Source organism: Malaclemys terrapin, chromosome 25, assembly GCF_027887155.1.
Source record: "Malaclemys terrapin pileata isolate rMalTer1 chromosome 25, rMalTer1.hap1, whole genome shotgun sequence".
Classification (NCBI taxonomy): domain Eukaryota; kingdom Metazoa; phylum Chordata; order Testudines; family Emydidae; genus Malaclemys; species Malaclemys terrapin.
In genome coordinates this window covers 2986157-3000716 of record NC_071529.1, presented here as the reverse complement: position 1 = coordinate 3000716, position 14560 = coordinate 2986157, and the positions used below count along the sequence as shown (strand labels likewise).

Sequence of the window (14560 nt, the reverse complement as noted above, 5' to 3'; positions counted from 1 at the left end):
GGGGGGGGAGCTGGCAGCGCTGCCGGGGGGGAGCTGACAGCACTGCCGGGGGGAGCTGGCAGCACTGCGGGGGGGGGAGCTGGCAGCACTGCCGGGGGGAGCTGGCAGCACTGCGGGGGGGGAGCTGGCAGCAGTCCCTATACTTGGGTTGCCCATTACTTTCCATTAGAAAGGATTCTTGTCGCCTCTTCTTTGAGAAGCTCTCCCACGTCCGTTGTTTGCAGCAGGTCCTTGATACTCAGCCAGGGGGACAGCCTTGGGCTAGTGAAGTGCCTCTTCTTTGTTTCATAAAATCCTGTTCCGCTATTGCTGAGATAGAAATGGGAAAACAGCCATTTCTCAGGAAATTTTTGGCACCCCGCCAAAATAAGAACGAAATCCACATGCATTCAAGAGGGCTGGGCATCTGCCTCCCCCAAAGCAGCAGCAGCAACAACATGTGCTGGGCTGGGCACAGCTGGGAGCTGCCAGACTAGCTGCAGTGCTGAGGGTGGAGAGAGAGCAGGACTGGAAACCTCCCCAGTGGCCCATTCCCACCCTCTTGGGATAACACGAGGGTCTGGAGTTCCCCCAGTTCTGGAAGTCGAGGGAGACAGAGCACAGTGAACCATCTCCCCCGCATCCCCCGACCAATCAACCCCCTTTAGATCCAGCACCTGGGCCCAGCAGTCCAGTCCCCCTGGAACAACGCCTTGCCTGGCCCCAGATAACATAATCCTGTAGCCCCAGTGTGAGCAATCGGTGCTGAAATGCTGATGGCTCAGGGTTAAAACTCTACTGCTGGTGCACAGTGAGGGGCTCATCACCACTGTGCATAACAGAATCTGTTTTTTCTTTGTAAAAAACCCCTAGGATATTGCCTGCAGTAAATCAACGTTACAAGACAGTTATTTTGGGTGCTCACAAGTTTGGAAATGCCAGCTGTACACCTTCTGGTTGCTTGTGCAGCCCTTCTTCTACCCTTTGGACACACACATCAGGTACAGTCTATGATTACATGATACCACATGGGTTTCCCATCGCACCCCTGCCTCATTCAATAGCCAGGTCGCACGCACAAGGGGAAAGAATGAAGGTTGTGTCAGTCTGGCACTTCGAACCTACTGAATGTCCTTGGTGGTGTGTTTTCGATACACTGCCGCCGAGTGAAAGTGCCGTACACACACCGCTATGCTGGCTGGACTTCCCAGAGGATTCCATCTCCCCAGGAACTGAGTCTTACCCAGTCCCTGACTGCTGGGCAGGGCGCCTCCTGTGTGCACCTGACACAGCCTGACATCTTCAAACACATTCTGGAGTGGCAGGAGAAAAACATCCCCAGATGCTGCTGGCTCCTCAGTTACCAGATATGCGGTAGCAGCAGGATCCAGTGCTCTCCCTGCCCGGGGACCTGACATTTACTCTCTGACGTTGTCGCGCCTACAGGATACAAACACCGAGCGGCTTCCAGGAACACACCACGCTCATCCTCCCAACAGTGTGTTTATTAATGAGCCTACATCAAACCTTGCGTCCCTGGATCCAGCACCTGGGGGGCTTCTTGCCCTGGACGATGAGCCCAAAGGAGAGTTGGATCACATGTAGGGGTGCAGACCAAGCTAGATGGCCCCCAGTGCTTTCATCAGCAGTGTCTGGTGGGCCCAGAACATTGCATGGGAGTACCAGGAGAAGGGTCCCAGGTCAATGGCCAGAAGCAGGGAAGACAGGGGCAGAGGGCCTGCAGGAGAGACCAAGAGAAGGGTGTCAAGAGGTGGTGACTGCCATGCAGACCTTCTAACACCCCCCACCTCTCTAGATCTATCCTCTTTGGAACCCCCTTTCAGGTAGTTGAAAGCAGCTATCAACTCCCCCCTCATTCTTCTCTTCTGGAGACTAAACAATCCCAGTTCCCTCAGCCTCTCCTCATAAGTCATGTGCTCCAGACCCCTAATCATTTTTGTTGCCCTCCGCTGGACTCTTTCCAATTTTTCCACATCCTTCTTGTAGTGTGGGGCCCAAAACTGGACACAGTACTCCAGATGAGGCCTCACCAATGTCGAATAGAGGGGACTGATCATGTCCCTTGATCTGCTGGCAATGCTCCTACTTATACAGCCCAAAATGCTGCTAGCCTTCTTGGTAAGAAGGACACACTGTTGACTCATATGCAGCTTCTCATCCACTGTAACCCCTAGGTCCTTTTCTGCAGAACTGCTGCCTAGCCACTCGGTCCCTAGTCTGTAGCGGTGCATGGGATTCTTCCGTCCTAAGTGCAGGACTCTGCACTTGTCCTGGTTGAATCTCATCAGATTTCTTTTGGCCCAATCCTCTAATTTGTCTAGGTCCCCCTGTATCCGATCCCTACCCTCCAGCATATCTACCACTCCTCCCAGTTTAGTGTCATCGGCAAACTTTCTGAGGGTACAGTCCACTCCATCCTCCAGATCATTAATGAACAAACAGCACATGACAGATGTTAGCCATGTCATTTCATGCATTACTGGAAGATCCTCAGACACAATGGTGATGAGCACAGTATAAGAACTGATATAGAATAAAACAGAATTCCCCATTTGCAGTGAAACTCAGTGCAGCTCCGCTACATAAATCCAGGGCTTTGTAACAGAATTTAGGTCTAAAGCAGGGCCGGCTCTAGGCACCAGCAGAACAAGCTGGTGCTTGGGGCGGCACATTTCTAGGGGCGGCATGGCCGGCGCCAGAATTCCGCCCCTAAAAATGTGCCCCGGCCGCCCTAGCTCACCTCCGCTGCTGCTGCCACGGCGCGCGAAACAGCTGATTCGCGCGCTGCTACTCGCCCTCCCTCCCTCCCAGGCTTGAAAGCCTGGGAGGGAGGGGGAGCAGCGGCGCGCGAATCAGCTGTTTCGTGCGCCGCGGCGGCTCGGGGTCTCCCCCTCCCTCCCAGGCTCTCAAACCTGGGGGGGGGGGACGCCGAGTGGCCGCGGCGCGGGTGCCGCTTCTCCGCCTCCTTCCCTCCTAGGCTTGAGAGCCTGGGGGGAGGAGGCAGGGCTGGGGATTTGGGGAAGGGGCGGAGTTGAGGCGGGGCCGGGGGTGGGGTAATTAAAGAACCGGGGGGGCGGGGAGGGGGGCGGCCAAAATTGTTTTTGCTTTGGGCGGCAAAAATCCTAGAGCCGGCCCTGGTCTAAAGTGTTTTAGAATACCAGGGGCCTAACTAATAGGTTTTGGATCTGGTTTTGCAATGTAAAGGGCAGACAATAGACAAGCACGTGGGGGAAAGTGGGGGCCCTTTGCTGGATCTGTCCCTCCATCCGTCACTGCCCATGTTTTAATGTACAGTCATTCTGCTCTGGAGAGCAGCTGACATTTGTTGTCCTAAGCAACAAATACTGCAAAGTATCCCATTTGCTTCTTCTCAAGGCCTCCCTGAGCGATCAGCTGTCCCTGTTAGGTCAGAGCAAGGTTTGCCCCATCCAGCTAGGAGGATGTGCATTTTCTACATGGCACAGTGAACAATGTGGAGGAAGAGTTACTCCGTGGTTGCTGAAATTGGGGATGAACATCTCTGCTAGATGACCTCTATTTACAATAAACAGAACATGGGGGGATCATTCAGTGCTAAATTTAGCAGTAGGCAAACATACGTGATACATTTTGCATTTATGTATAATACAATTCTGAGTAGGTAACACCATTGTGAACACCTGTGCATTTATTCATAGACCAATATGGCAGGGGGGAATGGTGTCTCACATTCATGGAAACATGCATAAATATTACAACGACCCCCCAGTATATAAGAATGGTTCAAAGGTTCCCACTACCAGCCTAGAAACATCCAGCTTCAAACAACACCTGAGCAACTGCAGCTTACCAAAGAGAAATGGCTTCAGGTACCTTTTTATATCTGAATTGTGAAGTATTGTGAACATCAGTGCAGGCTCAGGATAGTGGGACCCAGTGCAGAGAGAGGACAGTATTGCCGTGTGCAGTGTAAACTCAATGTCTATGGTAAAAGATGGGACATTCAAACCCGATAAAGGAAATATGTTTTCACACAATGCGTAATTAGCTTGTGGAACTCACTGCCACAGGAAGATGTGGAGGCCAAGAATTTAGCAATTTTAAAAGGGGATTGGACATTTCTATGGACACAGGAATATCCAGAGTTTTAACTTCTATTACTAACAAAAATTATGAAGTCATATTAAATCTGCTGCTCCAGGGCTTAAGACAATCTCTAACTATTAGAGACCAGGACCTATATGTGGGGGCAGATTATTTCATACCTGCTGATGCAGGATCCTTGCACCTGGTGCAGCTGGTGCTGGGCAGTGTTAGAGCCAGGATACTAGACTAGAGGGGCCTCAGGTCTGATCCAGCCTGGTGATTTCTGTGTTCCTAAGCAACAGGGAGGTTATCATTTTAATCACACAAAAGTCGGGAAGTTCTATGTTATGGTTTTTAAAGCTCAGCTCCATTACACTAATCCTAAGGGTGGCCAATGTAGAGGGGGTTGTAAGCTTGTTGGGGCAGGGATAATCTCTGCTGTGTTTATACACCGTCTAGCACAAAGAGGTCCTGGACCATGACAGATAATAAAACAGCTGATTTGCTGGGGCATGTGGGTATGTTCAGGGGTGCTGGAGCAATAGGGCATAGCTGCCCCCATCTAGCACATCCACACCCCTGCTGCAAAGGAGACTTGCTCCACCCCTCGCTGATCCCCAGCCCTGCAGCTGCCAGAGGTCAGCATCCCCTGGGATAAATCCTGCCTGGCTCCCTGCTGATGGAGTAGGTCTGACAAGTGGGGTGCAGGAGGCTCTCTTCCCTTTGTCAGCTCCTGGGGGGGCGCTCTCATTCAAGGAAGGGGAGTGAAAGGGGAAGGGGGACGGAGACTGCAGGAGACTAATGAGACTCATTTGCTCCACTCCCACCTCTCACCTTAAACTCATCTTCAGGCTCCTAAGGGTTAAACCCTGCTCCACATGTGCCAAGAGAACAAACCTGTCAGTCTTGGAAGACAACGCTCTAGTGGGTGTTTTCCCCTTTTCATTAGCAACACGTATTTACTCTGATTCCAGGTGTTTTGTCTGGGAACATCCTTTGTTCTGGGCTCAGTGACACCTTGTGTTCACTATGGTTCAGGATATACCCTGCTGGTCTGGCCCAGCCCTTAGCTCTGCCCCTGCCTCACCCTCGCTCTTCAAGTTTTATCTCCTTTCTCAAGTCATATACACTTTGTCTGGGCTGGGGACCTCCACGTTCAGATGCCGGCTGATCTCAGATACAGGGAGAGTTGCCGGCTTTCCATGGCACTGCATTGCTCTGATCAGCAGAGTAGCTCAGCCTATTGGGATGCTAGGATGCCTCTCTGGGAAATAATATATGGAGATAGACCTCTCTCCTAGAGCTGGAAGGGACCCTGAAAGGTCATTGAGTCCAGCCCCCTGCCTTCACTAGCAGGACCAAGTACTGATTTTGCCCCAGATCAAAGATTGAACTCACAACCCTGGGTTTAGCAGGCCAATGTTCAAACCACTGAGCTATCCCACCCCTTGGCTTGTGACAGTCTGTGGTTTGGTCTGGTTTGAGGAGCCTGTGACAGTTTCACAGGTGTGACTGACAGACACTAATGTAATTCCCCCTTGGGAAAGCTGAGCAGTAGTGGTAGAGCAGGTGCTCTATGGTGGTTCACAAGATATCAGACTTCAGGCATCCCATTATTCTGACTATGCCTTTATCACTCCACTTCAGTTCTGAGCTGCTTTTTGAGGCCCCTCTCTCAAGAACTCAGGGCTAAAAACAATGCCCCATGCAACCTGGCAGACTGGAATCCCAGGGTACAAAGCAGCATGGACAGGTTTTGGGGATGGAAACGAAGGCTACATATAACAGCCTGCTATTTTGCTCCTGCAGTTATTCACACACACAATTAGATCACCCAGACATCTGTGGCCATAATACGTGGAATAATCAATGGCTCGGGTGTTTAAGTAACACAAACTGTGGGGGGGAAATTGTGCCCCAAAATATTTGCACCTGAAAAAATGGCAATTAGGTGAAGACCAACCTGTACATGTGCGCATTAATCCCTGACTCAGGGAACTCATGAGATATTTGTCTGCTACAAAGTAGCTGGAACTGAAGTAGAAGGAAGCCAGTCCTCGGAATGACCAGTTTATGAAGCCTGGCTCGTCTCATCTGTTATTGTAAAGACTGTGTTCATTATTACCGAATATTAACAATGCAAGATTGCTCAGTAATTTCACTTACCCGGAAATGTTTATATTTGTCCCTCACTTACTGTTCCCATGCCCAAAGAAGCCATTTGAGAATCATGATGTCGGGGGATGAGAATTTCCTCTTTTTTATGAGGAAATCCACACTCAACTACACACTAGGAGAAAGGTGTGTTCTTCTCTGGTGTTAGCTAATTAACACAAGGGAACATCACAGTGAAGCCAATGCCATGTATAGTTTTCACACACATTAGCAGGTTGAGGTAAACACAGTTAACATATGTTAATTCTACAACTGGCTAGTCTTCACTAGGAGTTTACCTCATGTTAGTCTATACACCCTTCTTCTGAGTGCAGACGAGGCCTGATGGAGAAAATGTTGGACACCACGGGGGAGGGAGGACGAAATCTCTTAGGTTTCATAGGACCATGAGGGCTCCTCCTCAGCCGGGAAAGAAGAACAGCGGCGTCCAGAAACAATATCAGCTGCGTAAGACTCAAAAGGCTTTGGTGGGAGAGGGACAAAGAGATTTTCCGTGTGTTTTGAGGAACTTTTGAACACAATTAACATCCAATAAAACAAAAATATTGAGAAGAGGAACGTAGCCGGTGAGATGACAGCCAGACTTTCCAGTCTGGTGCTCTAGGATTAGCCAGGACAGAGATGCACTGCCCTGGAACCTGTACGCATGATATCAGGATCAATAAACATTTCTAAGCAGTGATCTTTAGATCATTGATCAGATAGAAATGTAGTTTATCCCAAAGCCCCAGTACCACCCACTGGCAACACCAACTCCCCTTTGCAACCATAATGCTCAGCATCACCCAACTCCCACCTGTACCCAGAACTTCCAGCACCACCTACTGGCATCACCCACCTCACCTCGGAACCCAGGACCGCCAGCACCATCCATTGGCATTAGACCTTGCCACCTGGCACCACTTGCCAGCATTACCCCCCCACACACGCCTGCCCCAGCATCCAAGAACCTCACTAAAGCTCTGTTTCTGCTTGCACTGGGCAGGCACTGGTGAAAGAGACTGGCTTTATTTCTGCCCTGGGAGGGAAGAAGAGGTGGGGCTGCAGTGCTGGGGAGTATGTGTCCACTGAAGCCTGTGATCGCAGTGTGCAATCCACTCCACGCCTCTAACAATTACAGAGTGTTTTACATTTTCAAAGCACTGCCCCAATATTAACTAAACCTCCCCAGTACCCCAGGAAGATGGATGAGTATCAGTACCCCAGCTGGCAAAGGGGGAACTGGGTCACAGAGATTAGGACCAACATGTTTAAATCTGGCTGTCTAAAGTCAGGCATTGTAAATCCATATTTAGACTCCTAAAGAAGTGTCCTGAATTTCAGGCATGCTGGGTGCTGCCACTGATTGCAAGGGGAGCTGTGGGTGCTCAGCACTTCGGAGCCAGCACACTTGTATTTAGGTGCCCATGTTTGAAAGTTTTGGCTTTCAACTCTCAAAGGCTGTTTCCCCATCTGTAAAATGGAGGCAAGGATTCTCTGCCCCCTTTGTAAAGCAGCAGGTGCGCCCTGGGTAAGGAGGAGGGCACGCTGGCTCAGCAACTGTGGAGCAGAATTTCCACAGTCATCACAGAACAGGCCAGAGGGAGAGAGTGGGGGTGGGGGATGAGCATGAGAGAATCTTAAAAATACAAGAAAAGGTCTGTCCCTTTGGCACTGTACTTGCATATTGCTTGTCTAATCCAGTTTATTTTATACAGAAATAACTTCATGGTAATACAAATGGGTAAGTACAATGAGTACAAAGGCCAGGGTTCGGAAAAGAGCTACAAGAATGAGTCAAGGTCTGGGAGACCGGCCTCTCAGTGAAAGACTCAGTCTGTTAATTGTCCAAGAGAAAGCTAAAAGGTGACCTGATTCTGATCTGTAAGGACCTCCAGAAGGTGAAGATTTCTGATCATAGAGGGCTCTTTGATCCAGCACACAAGGCAGAACAAGAGCCAACGGATGGAAGCTGAAACTGGATGAATTCAGACAAGAAATAAGGAGCACATTTGTAACGACGAGGGTAATTCATCATGGGAACAGCTTATTCAGGGACGTGGGGCCTTCGCCATCACTTGTGGTCAGTCAGGCAGCACTGGGTATCTTTTGGAGAGGTACTCTCGAGCTCAACCAGAAGTTCTGGGCGTGATGCAGGAATCCCTGGTTGAGGTTGTCTGGCCTGTGCTACACAGGTGAAAAAAGATCATCAAAATGGTCTTAAATGAAGCAGTCACCAGCTGCCCCTTTGGACCCCCCCCCACACACACCATCAGCTTCCCCTATGTGCCAGCCCTGGAAAGAGCAGAGGATGAAAGGGGCTTCCTTGTAGCCTCCCCCCGCTCATCCCCAACAGTAATTAGGCCACTGCCCCCAGGATTACTGACACTCCCCTTTCTTTTGCAGGGTCATATTTTTCTCCTCTGCTCTTTGTTGCAATCATCCTGGGGCTGCAGTGGCCCCGGGGGGCAGCAGCTTTCCCTGCCATGCCCCTCTCCAGTCTGTTTGCCAATGCCGTGCTGAGGGCCCAGCACCTCCACCTGCTGGCTGCTGACACATACAAAGAGTTTGTAAGTATCACGGGGTCGGGCCCTTGGACTCCCATGTTATTTGAAAATGGGATCATCTTTCCCCACAAACATGTTCAGTTTGTGGAGTTCTCTCCAATCCTGGGCCGGGGTTCCAAACTCATTTATATCCCAATCTCCATATTCCCATACATCCCTCATGTCTTCCACCTTTCCCAGCAACCACCTTTAATCTTCTTCCTGCACCCCTGTCTCCTCCCTCTTCCTCACGTTTCCCTGCCCTCCCCGCCCCCACATTCTCCTTCTCACCCTCCACATTTCCTTGTCCTCTCATGGCATTACAGTTCAGTTTCCAAAGCCCAGAGTGGCTCAGCCACCTTCACTAAGGGGAACCTGGCATCAGCGCCCCTGCAAGCCATGGGAGAGGACACATCTTTACAAGACTTACTGTGTGCAAGGAGTGTATAATTTACATATGGAGCTGGCAGACCTTCGGCTTTCCAAAATCATCTGGTTTTTGCTACCTTAGCTTGCAGAAATACAAATGGGATCATAGGCACCAACTTTCCCTGGCGCCGGTGGGTGCTCGCGTCCCCCCCCACCCGACTCCACCCTTTCCCCGGCCCTGCCCCACCCCCATTCCAATCCCTTCCCCAAAGTCCCCGCCCCAACTCCGCCCCGTCCCTGCCCCTATTCGACCCCTTCCCCAAATCCCTGCCCCAGCCCTGCCTCTTCCCCAAGTGCACCGCGTTCCCCCTCCTCCCACCTCCCTCCCAGGCTTGCCACACGAATCAGCTATTTCGCAGCGCAAGCGCTGGAAGGGAAGGGGGAGAAGCAGGACGCGGCGGTACGCCCAGGGGAAGAGGCAGAAGCAGAGTGGAGGCGAGCTGGGGCGGGCCGGGGAGCTGCTGGTGGGTGCTAAGCACCCACCAATTTTTCCCCATGGGTGCTCCTTTGTCCTTCCTTTGTCATGTCCTTCCTTTGAGAAGCTAAACTGAATATTGCATGTGTTATTTCATAGCACAGATCTAGTCAGAGGGTGATCTTTAGCCTTAGTAACTAGTTGGCCAACATGTTAGCTCATCAATGGAATTGCATGCCATTTCCCACCTGCCAGCCCTTCACAGCAGCTGTCACTTTTTGTTTCATTTTCCTATCTTGTTAACAGTACAGTTCGGTTCAGCCTGGGGAGAAGGGTCCCAGGCCCCTTCCCAGGGCACGAGCAAGAGCAGTTCTCAGTGTGTTTGGGATGTTTTCACAGGAACGGACCTATATTCCAGAGGAGCAGAGGCATTCCAACAAAATTTCCCAATCAGCATTTTGTTATTCAGAAACCATTCCTGCTCCCACAGGAAAAGATGATGCCCAGCAGAAATCAGTAAGTTGTCTTCTACTGGCAAATACATTCTGGCAGCAGAGCCGCTTCTGAAAAGAGGGTTTCCAACAGGACTCTGCATTGTCTGAGGTAGCTCCTTAGTGCCTGCACAGTAAAACTATAGCTAAGCTAAACTGGGCTGGCCCTGGACAGTACCTGAAGAGGAGACCTCTGAGGATCAAGTTCAGGCTACTGCATGAAGTGCCCCAACATGGTACTCAGGGGAGGTTGCTAACTTCCCAACGGGAGATAAAAGCAAAAGGCACTTAGCCACTTGTGCTCATTAACCATCCTGTGGCATTTTTCTGAGCAGGAGTTGCTCCAGGTGTCCTGGCCAAATTCTAGTTTGGAGAATTCCAGTCTGTCTCTTTAAACTCCCCTTGTAGAATCATCAGGATTCCTCACTTCCTATCCCAAGCAGTCATGTGGTGTAGCTCTTAGATAGATGCCACATTCCACCTCCTTTGGGGGTAAAGCAATTCTGGCATATGTAAGGTGTGTAAAATGCTCTGGGATGAAGGGTGCTTTATGAGAGACACTGCTCTTTGCATCGCCCTTTTCACCATGAGTGACCTTGAAGGGTACTGCATAGGGAGAGGACAGGCTTTGTTCTCAGCTATGGTATAAACTGTAACAAATCACACATCGGGAAGGCTTGGGCAGTATATTGTCCACACAGAAGAGAATTTCTGGGTGATGCTCCCCAGACCACGTATGGCTTTATCTCAGTTTAAGTAAATCAGTGCTCCAGAGTTCATTTCAGTCACATTCTGTTTCAGAGTGGAAAGCACATGCCTGTTGCTTAGAAGACACCTTTCCTGCAGAGCTCTGACCCCAATTTATTTTCATTTCAGGACATGGAGCTGCTTCGGTTTTCACTGATTCTCATTCAGTCCTGGTTAAACCCCGTGCAGTTCCTAAGCAGGGTGTTCACCAACAGCCTTGTGTTTGGCACCTCAGACAGAGTCTACGAAAAACTGAGAGACTTAGAAGAAGGTATCCAGGCTCTGATGAGGGTAAGCATGTGACATGATTACAGAATCATATGGCTCTCCCGGACTCCAGCAGACAGAGCTTTCTTGGGGGCTGGCTCAAGACTCGCCCAGGGACTAGAGACCATCCCAAACTTCCCCACTTCCCGCTCCAAATGCAAGGTGCATTTCTTTGACCTTCCTTCTCGAACATAAACATATGGCAACACGTACGTGTAGACCAGTGTTTTCCCCAAGAAATAAAATTATAGAGGTGGTATTTGAATTTACAGGGGGGTTGGAAAACGACTAAATTGGCAACGCGTTAACTAGTTGACCATTGGGGTAGGGGTATGAGGGAGGGGGAGGGGGGAGTGTACACTGTGTACAGATACAGAAATGAAAAAAATCAAAACAAAATGCTCCCCTTCACACTCTTGTCCCCCTGGGAGAGGATGAATGAACAAACACATGACAGATGCGAGTCACATTGCTTACTGCAGTATCGGAAGGCTTTCAGATACTATGGTGATGAGTGCGGTATAAAAACCAATAAAGAATAGAACAGTATAGAACAGACTAGAAAGTCCTTTCCAAGCCTATAATTAAACAATATTTTAATAGGATATATCTGTCTTGTAAGTGGCACTATAAGAAAGATTGCTATATCCCTTGACAAAATACTTTCTCAGTGTTAACGTAAATATGCCCTGTAATATTTTGCAAAAACAAACAGAAGTTGAGAAAATTATCAGTTGCAGAGAAAAAAAAAAAAAGAAGCAAATGTATGTGTCCCCAAGCAATCTTAACTCCACCGCAGCAATGGTAGGCGCCTAATTTTTTCAGTATTTTGCTGATATTCCTAACTATGTGTAACCTAAATAATCATTGGCATGAGCTTGCACCTGCTTGTTTCTTTGTCATTTCCATGCTCAAGTGGCCACATGTGAGATGCACTGATACAAGAAGAAAGTCTTTCTATAATACAATCCGTGGAGAACACAGATAGTCTAAACTTCACACTGGGGGACCCGATTCTCCATGCCTTTACACATGTGTTACACTCTGCTGAAGCTGATTGTTACAACAATATCAAAAAGCTGTAAGGAGTGCAGGCTTCTGTCCTGAAATGTGTGTGTTCCATCACTGGGAGTATGGAGTTTTATAAAAAGAGGGATCATCTGTCCCACCCCTTCCCTGGAGAATCAATGCTTCTCAGCCCAGCCGCTTCATAGTGGTTCTACTCTGAAAAGCGCCTTTTTAAAATGTGAAAGTGTTTATGGTCTCTCAGGGATTTCGAGTGTGCTCAGTTTATAAGTAAAAGGTGGGGATTTTTCCCACACTGCCAGCATTGCAAACTCAGCCTGGGCTCTGAAACCCAGATCTGTAAGAATATTTAGGTGCCTAAAGATGCAGACAGCAGCTGAGTGGGATTTTCAGAAGTGTCTTGGGAGTCCCAGGAGAGTTAGACACCTACATATCCAGCTGCATCTTTAGGCAACTAAAAAAGTCTGGCCCTGAGAGTCAAGCTGGGTTCTTTCCTTCTCACACATCAACAGCACTCCACGTACACCTGTACTCAATTCCTGGGCAGAGTGATGCCGAGAAGCCAGTCAAATAATCAGGTTTCCATTTCAAGCAGTGCTTACCTGGCCAAAAAAGCTAAAAAAGCTCCAGCTGGTGCACAAATCTTTTCAGCCAGGAGCAGCAGGAGCCTGGTAACATCAGCTAAAGATTTCTCCACTGGGACTGCAAAGTGTTAAAGAGAAAAGAGGTTTATTTCACCAGCTCACCAAAGTGAGCGCTTTGGCCAGCTGTGTTACTGAGACACCTAGGCAGTCTCCAGCCTGTTTCATACATGCATCCGCTCACCATTGTGTCTTGTCCGGGGCCCTGTCTAGCTTTCTTCCTGAAGACTATAGTTTAATACGTCCACAACCGTACATGTATGATTGCTCTACTTGTGAAAATGTGTATGTGAAAGAATGTGCACAAGTGGAACATGAGCTCTGAACAGCAACACGGTACCCACCTCCTTTATGGCTAGATGGGAAACTATCTTCTGTTGTAACATGGGAGGCTGGATTGAGAACCATTGATTTTAAACATACTGTATGTGCTTGAAGTCTACAAGAAGAAAATGGAACGGGGGAGGGAAGCAGCAGGTAAGGGACCATCCCAAGGTCTACAGGAATCCCAAAGAGGAGCTTGCATCCTGCGCACCCTTTGGTAAAATTCATAGAGGGCGATCCACATCATCTACTCCCTTCTGCCCCTCCTTTCCATCCCACCTCTCCCCGTCCCTCCCAGCTGCCTGAGGGGGTGTGCTGGGTTTCACAGCAGCTCCTCTCCCCAGCACACTCCCTCTCGCAGGCCAGTGCTAACTCTCAAAAACACCGATGCAAGTGTGCTAAGCCCACACCACACCACCTGCCTAAATGCTGTCTCCGGCTTTCCGTGCCTGTGAAAGCACCTTCTTCGGGAGTGCTGAGACTGGGAGGCACTGAACTGTGCTGGCACCTTGGCATTTGTTTCCATGGTCCCAGGCCTTTGGGCTCTGATATGCCAGCCCCAGAGCCGTTCCCTCCTGTCTAAGCTGCCATGTCCCCACAGGAGCTGGAAGATGGAAGCCTGCGGGGATTTCAAGTCCTCAGACCCACTTATGACAAATTTGACATCAATCTCCGGAACGAAGACGCCTTGTTAAAGAACTACAGCCTGTTGTCCTGCTTCAAGAAAGACCTGCACAAGGTGGAGACCTACCTGAAACTGATGAAGTGCCGGCGCTTCGGGGAGAGCAACTGCACCGTTTGAGGGCAGGGACACTGTTCTGTTACCCCAGTGCACGACCAGGTCAGCGTGCGCCTGCCTGTGTGACCCCCTTTGTGACGAGCCCCCCGAGGCTGAGGGGCTGTGAGCCAACCTAGTGTCCCGCTAGCTGTGTGTCTGGAGGGGCCGCAGAATGATGCCCCCCCCCTTGTACCGAAAACCCTTTGTGCCTGCAGAGAATAAACGAGCTCGAAGCCCAGCGCTGGCCGCAGCATCTCACTGCTTCCCCCGGCTTCCCGCACAGGAGCGGGGCCGGCGGGAGAGCAGCGGGGCCCCGCTCCCACCCCGGGCTCCGGGCTCCCTTGGCGGACGGGCCTGGCAGCGCGGCTGGGTTCTCCGCCGTAGCCGGTCGAGCCTGGGCCTGTGGCGGGCGGGGGCGGGGCCAGGGCAGTGCAGAGCCCCTCGCATCCCCCCCCCGCCACTGGCCGCTCTGGCTCTCGGGGGCTGTTCGCCGCGGGCCTGAGAGCGGCGCCCGGGCCCGGCCGGGGACAAGGGGCGGCGCGAGGCGGCCAAGGCAGCAAGAGGCGGGGCGGGGCCGGGTCCGGCGAAGCGGGGCCGGGCCGGGCGGTGGTTGGCTGGAGGCGGAGCCGGGCCGGGCGGTGGTTGGCTGGAGGCGAGGCGAAGCGGGGCCGGGCCGG

The 14560-nt window shown here is 50.7% G+C and overlaps 1 protein-coding gene and 1 long non-coding RNA gene across 2 annotated transcripts; one reads left to right on the top strand and one right to left on the bottom strand.

Annotated features, from left to right (window-relative positions):
• Window positions 1–3793: 3793 nt before the first annotated feature.
• GH1 (growth hormone 1) lies at window positions 3794–13921 on the top strand. The gene is made up of 5 exons (XM_054014155.1): window positions 3794–3848; window positions 8626–8789; window positions 10009–10125; window positions 10977–11138; window positions 13707–13921. Exons 1-5 carry the CDS (start codon window positions 3839–3841, stop codon window positions 13905–13907), a joined length of 654 nt encoding a protein of 217 aa, XP_053870130.1. The 5' UTR covers window positions 3794–3838; the 3' UTR covers window positions 13908–13921.
• Window positions 7871–13947, bottom strand: LOC128829041 (uncharacterized). Its single transcript, XR_008443276.1, has 3 exons — window positions 13857–13947; window positions 12743–12842; window positions 7871–8406 (listed from the first exon to the last, which is right to left on the bottom strand). It is a non-coding gene; the product is annotated as an uncharacterized LOC128829041 (long non-coding RNA).
• Window positions 13948–14560: the final 613 nt, after the last annotated feature.

Coding starts and splice junctions, on each gene's coding strand:
- GH1 (XM_054014155.1), top strand. Junction 8,790..10,008: donor CTGACACATACAAAGAGTTT/GTAAGTATCACG, acceptor ATGTTTTCACAG/GAACGGACCTATATTCCAGA. Junction 10,126..10,976: donor ATGATGCCCAGCAGAAATCA/GTAAGTTGTCTT, acceptor TTTTCATTTCAG/GACATGGAGCTGCTTCGGTT.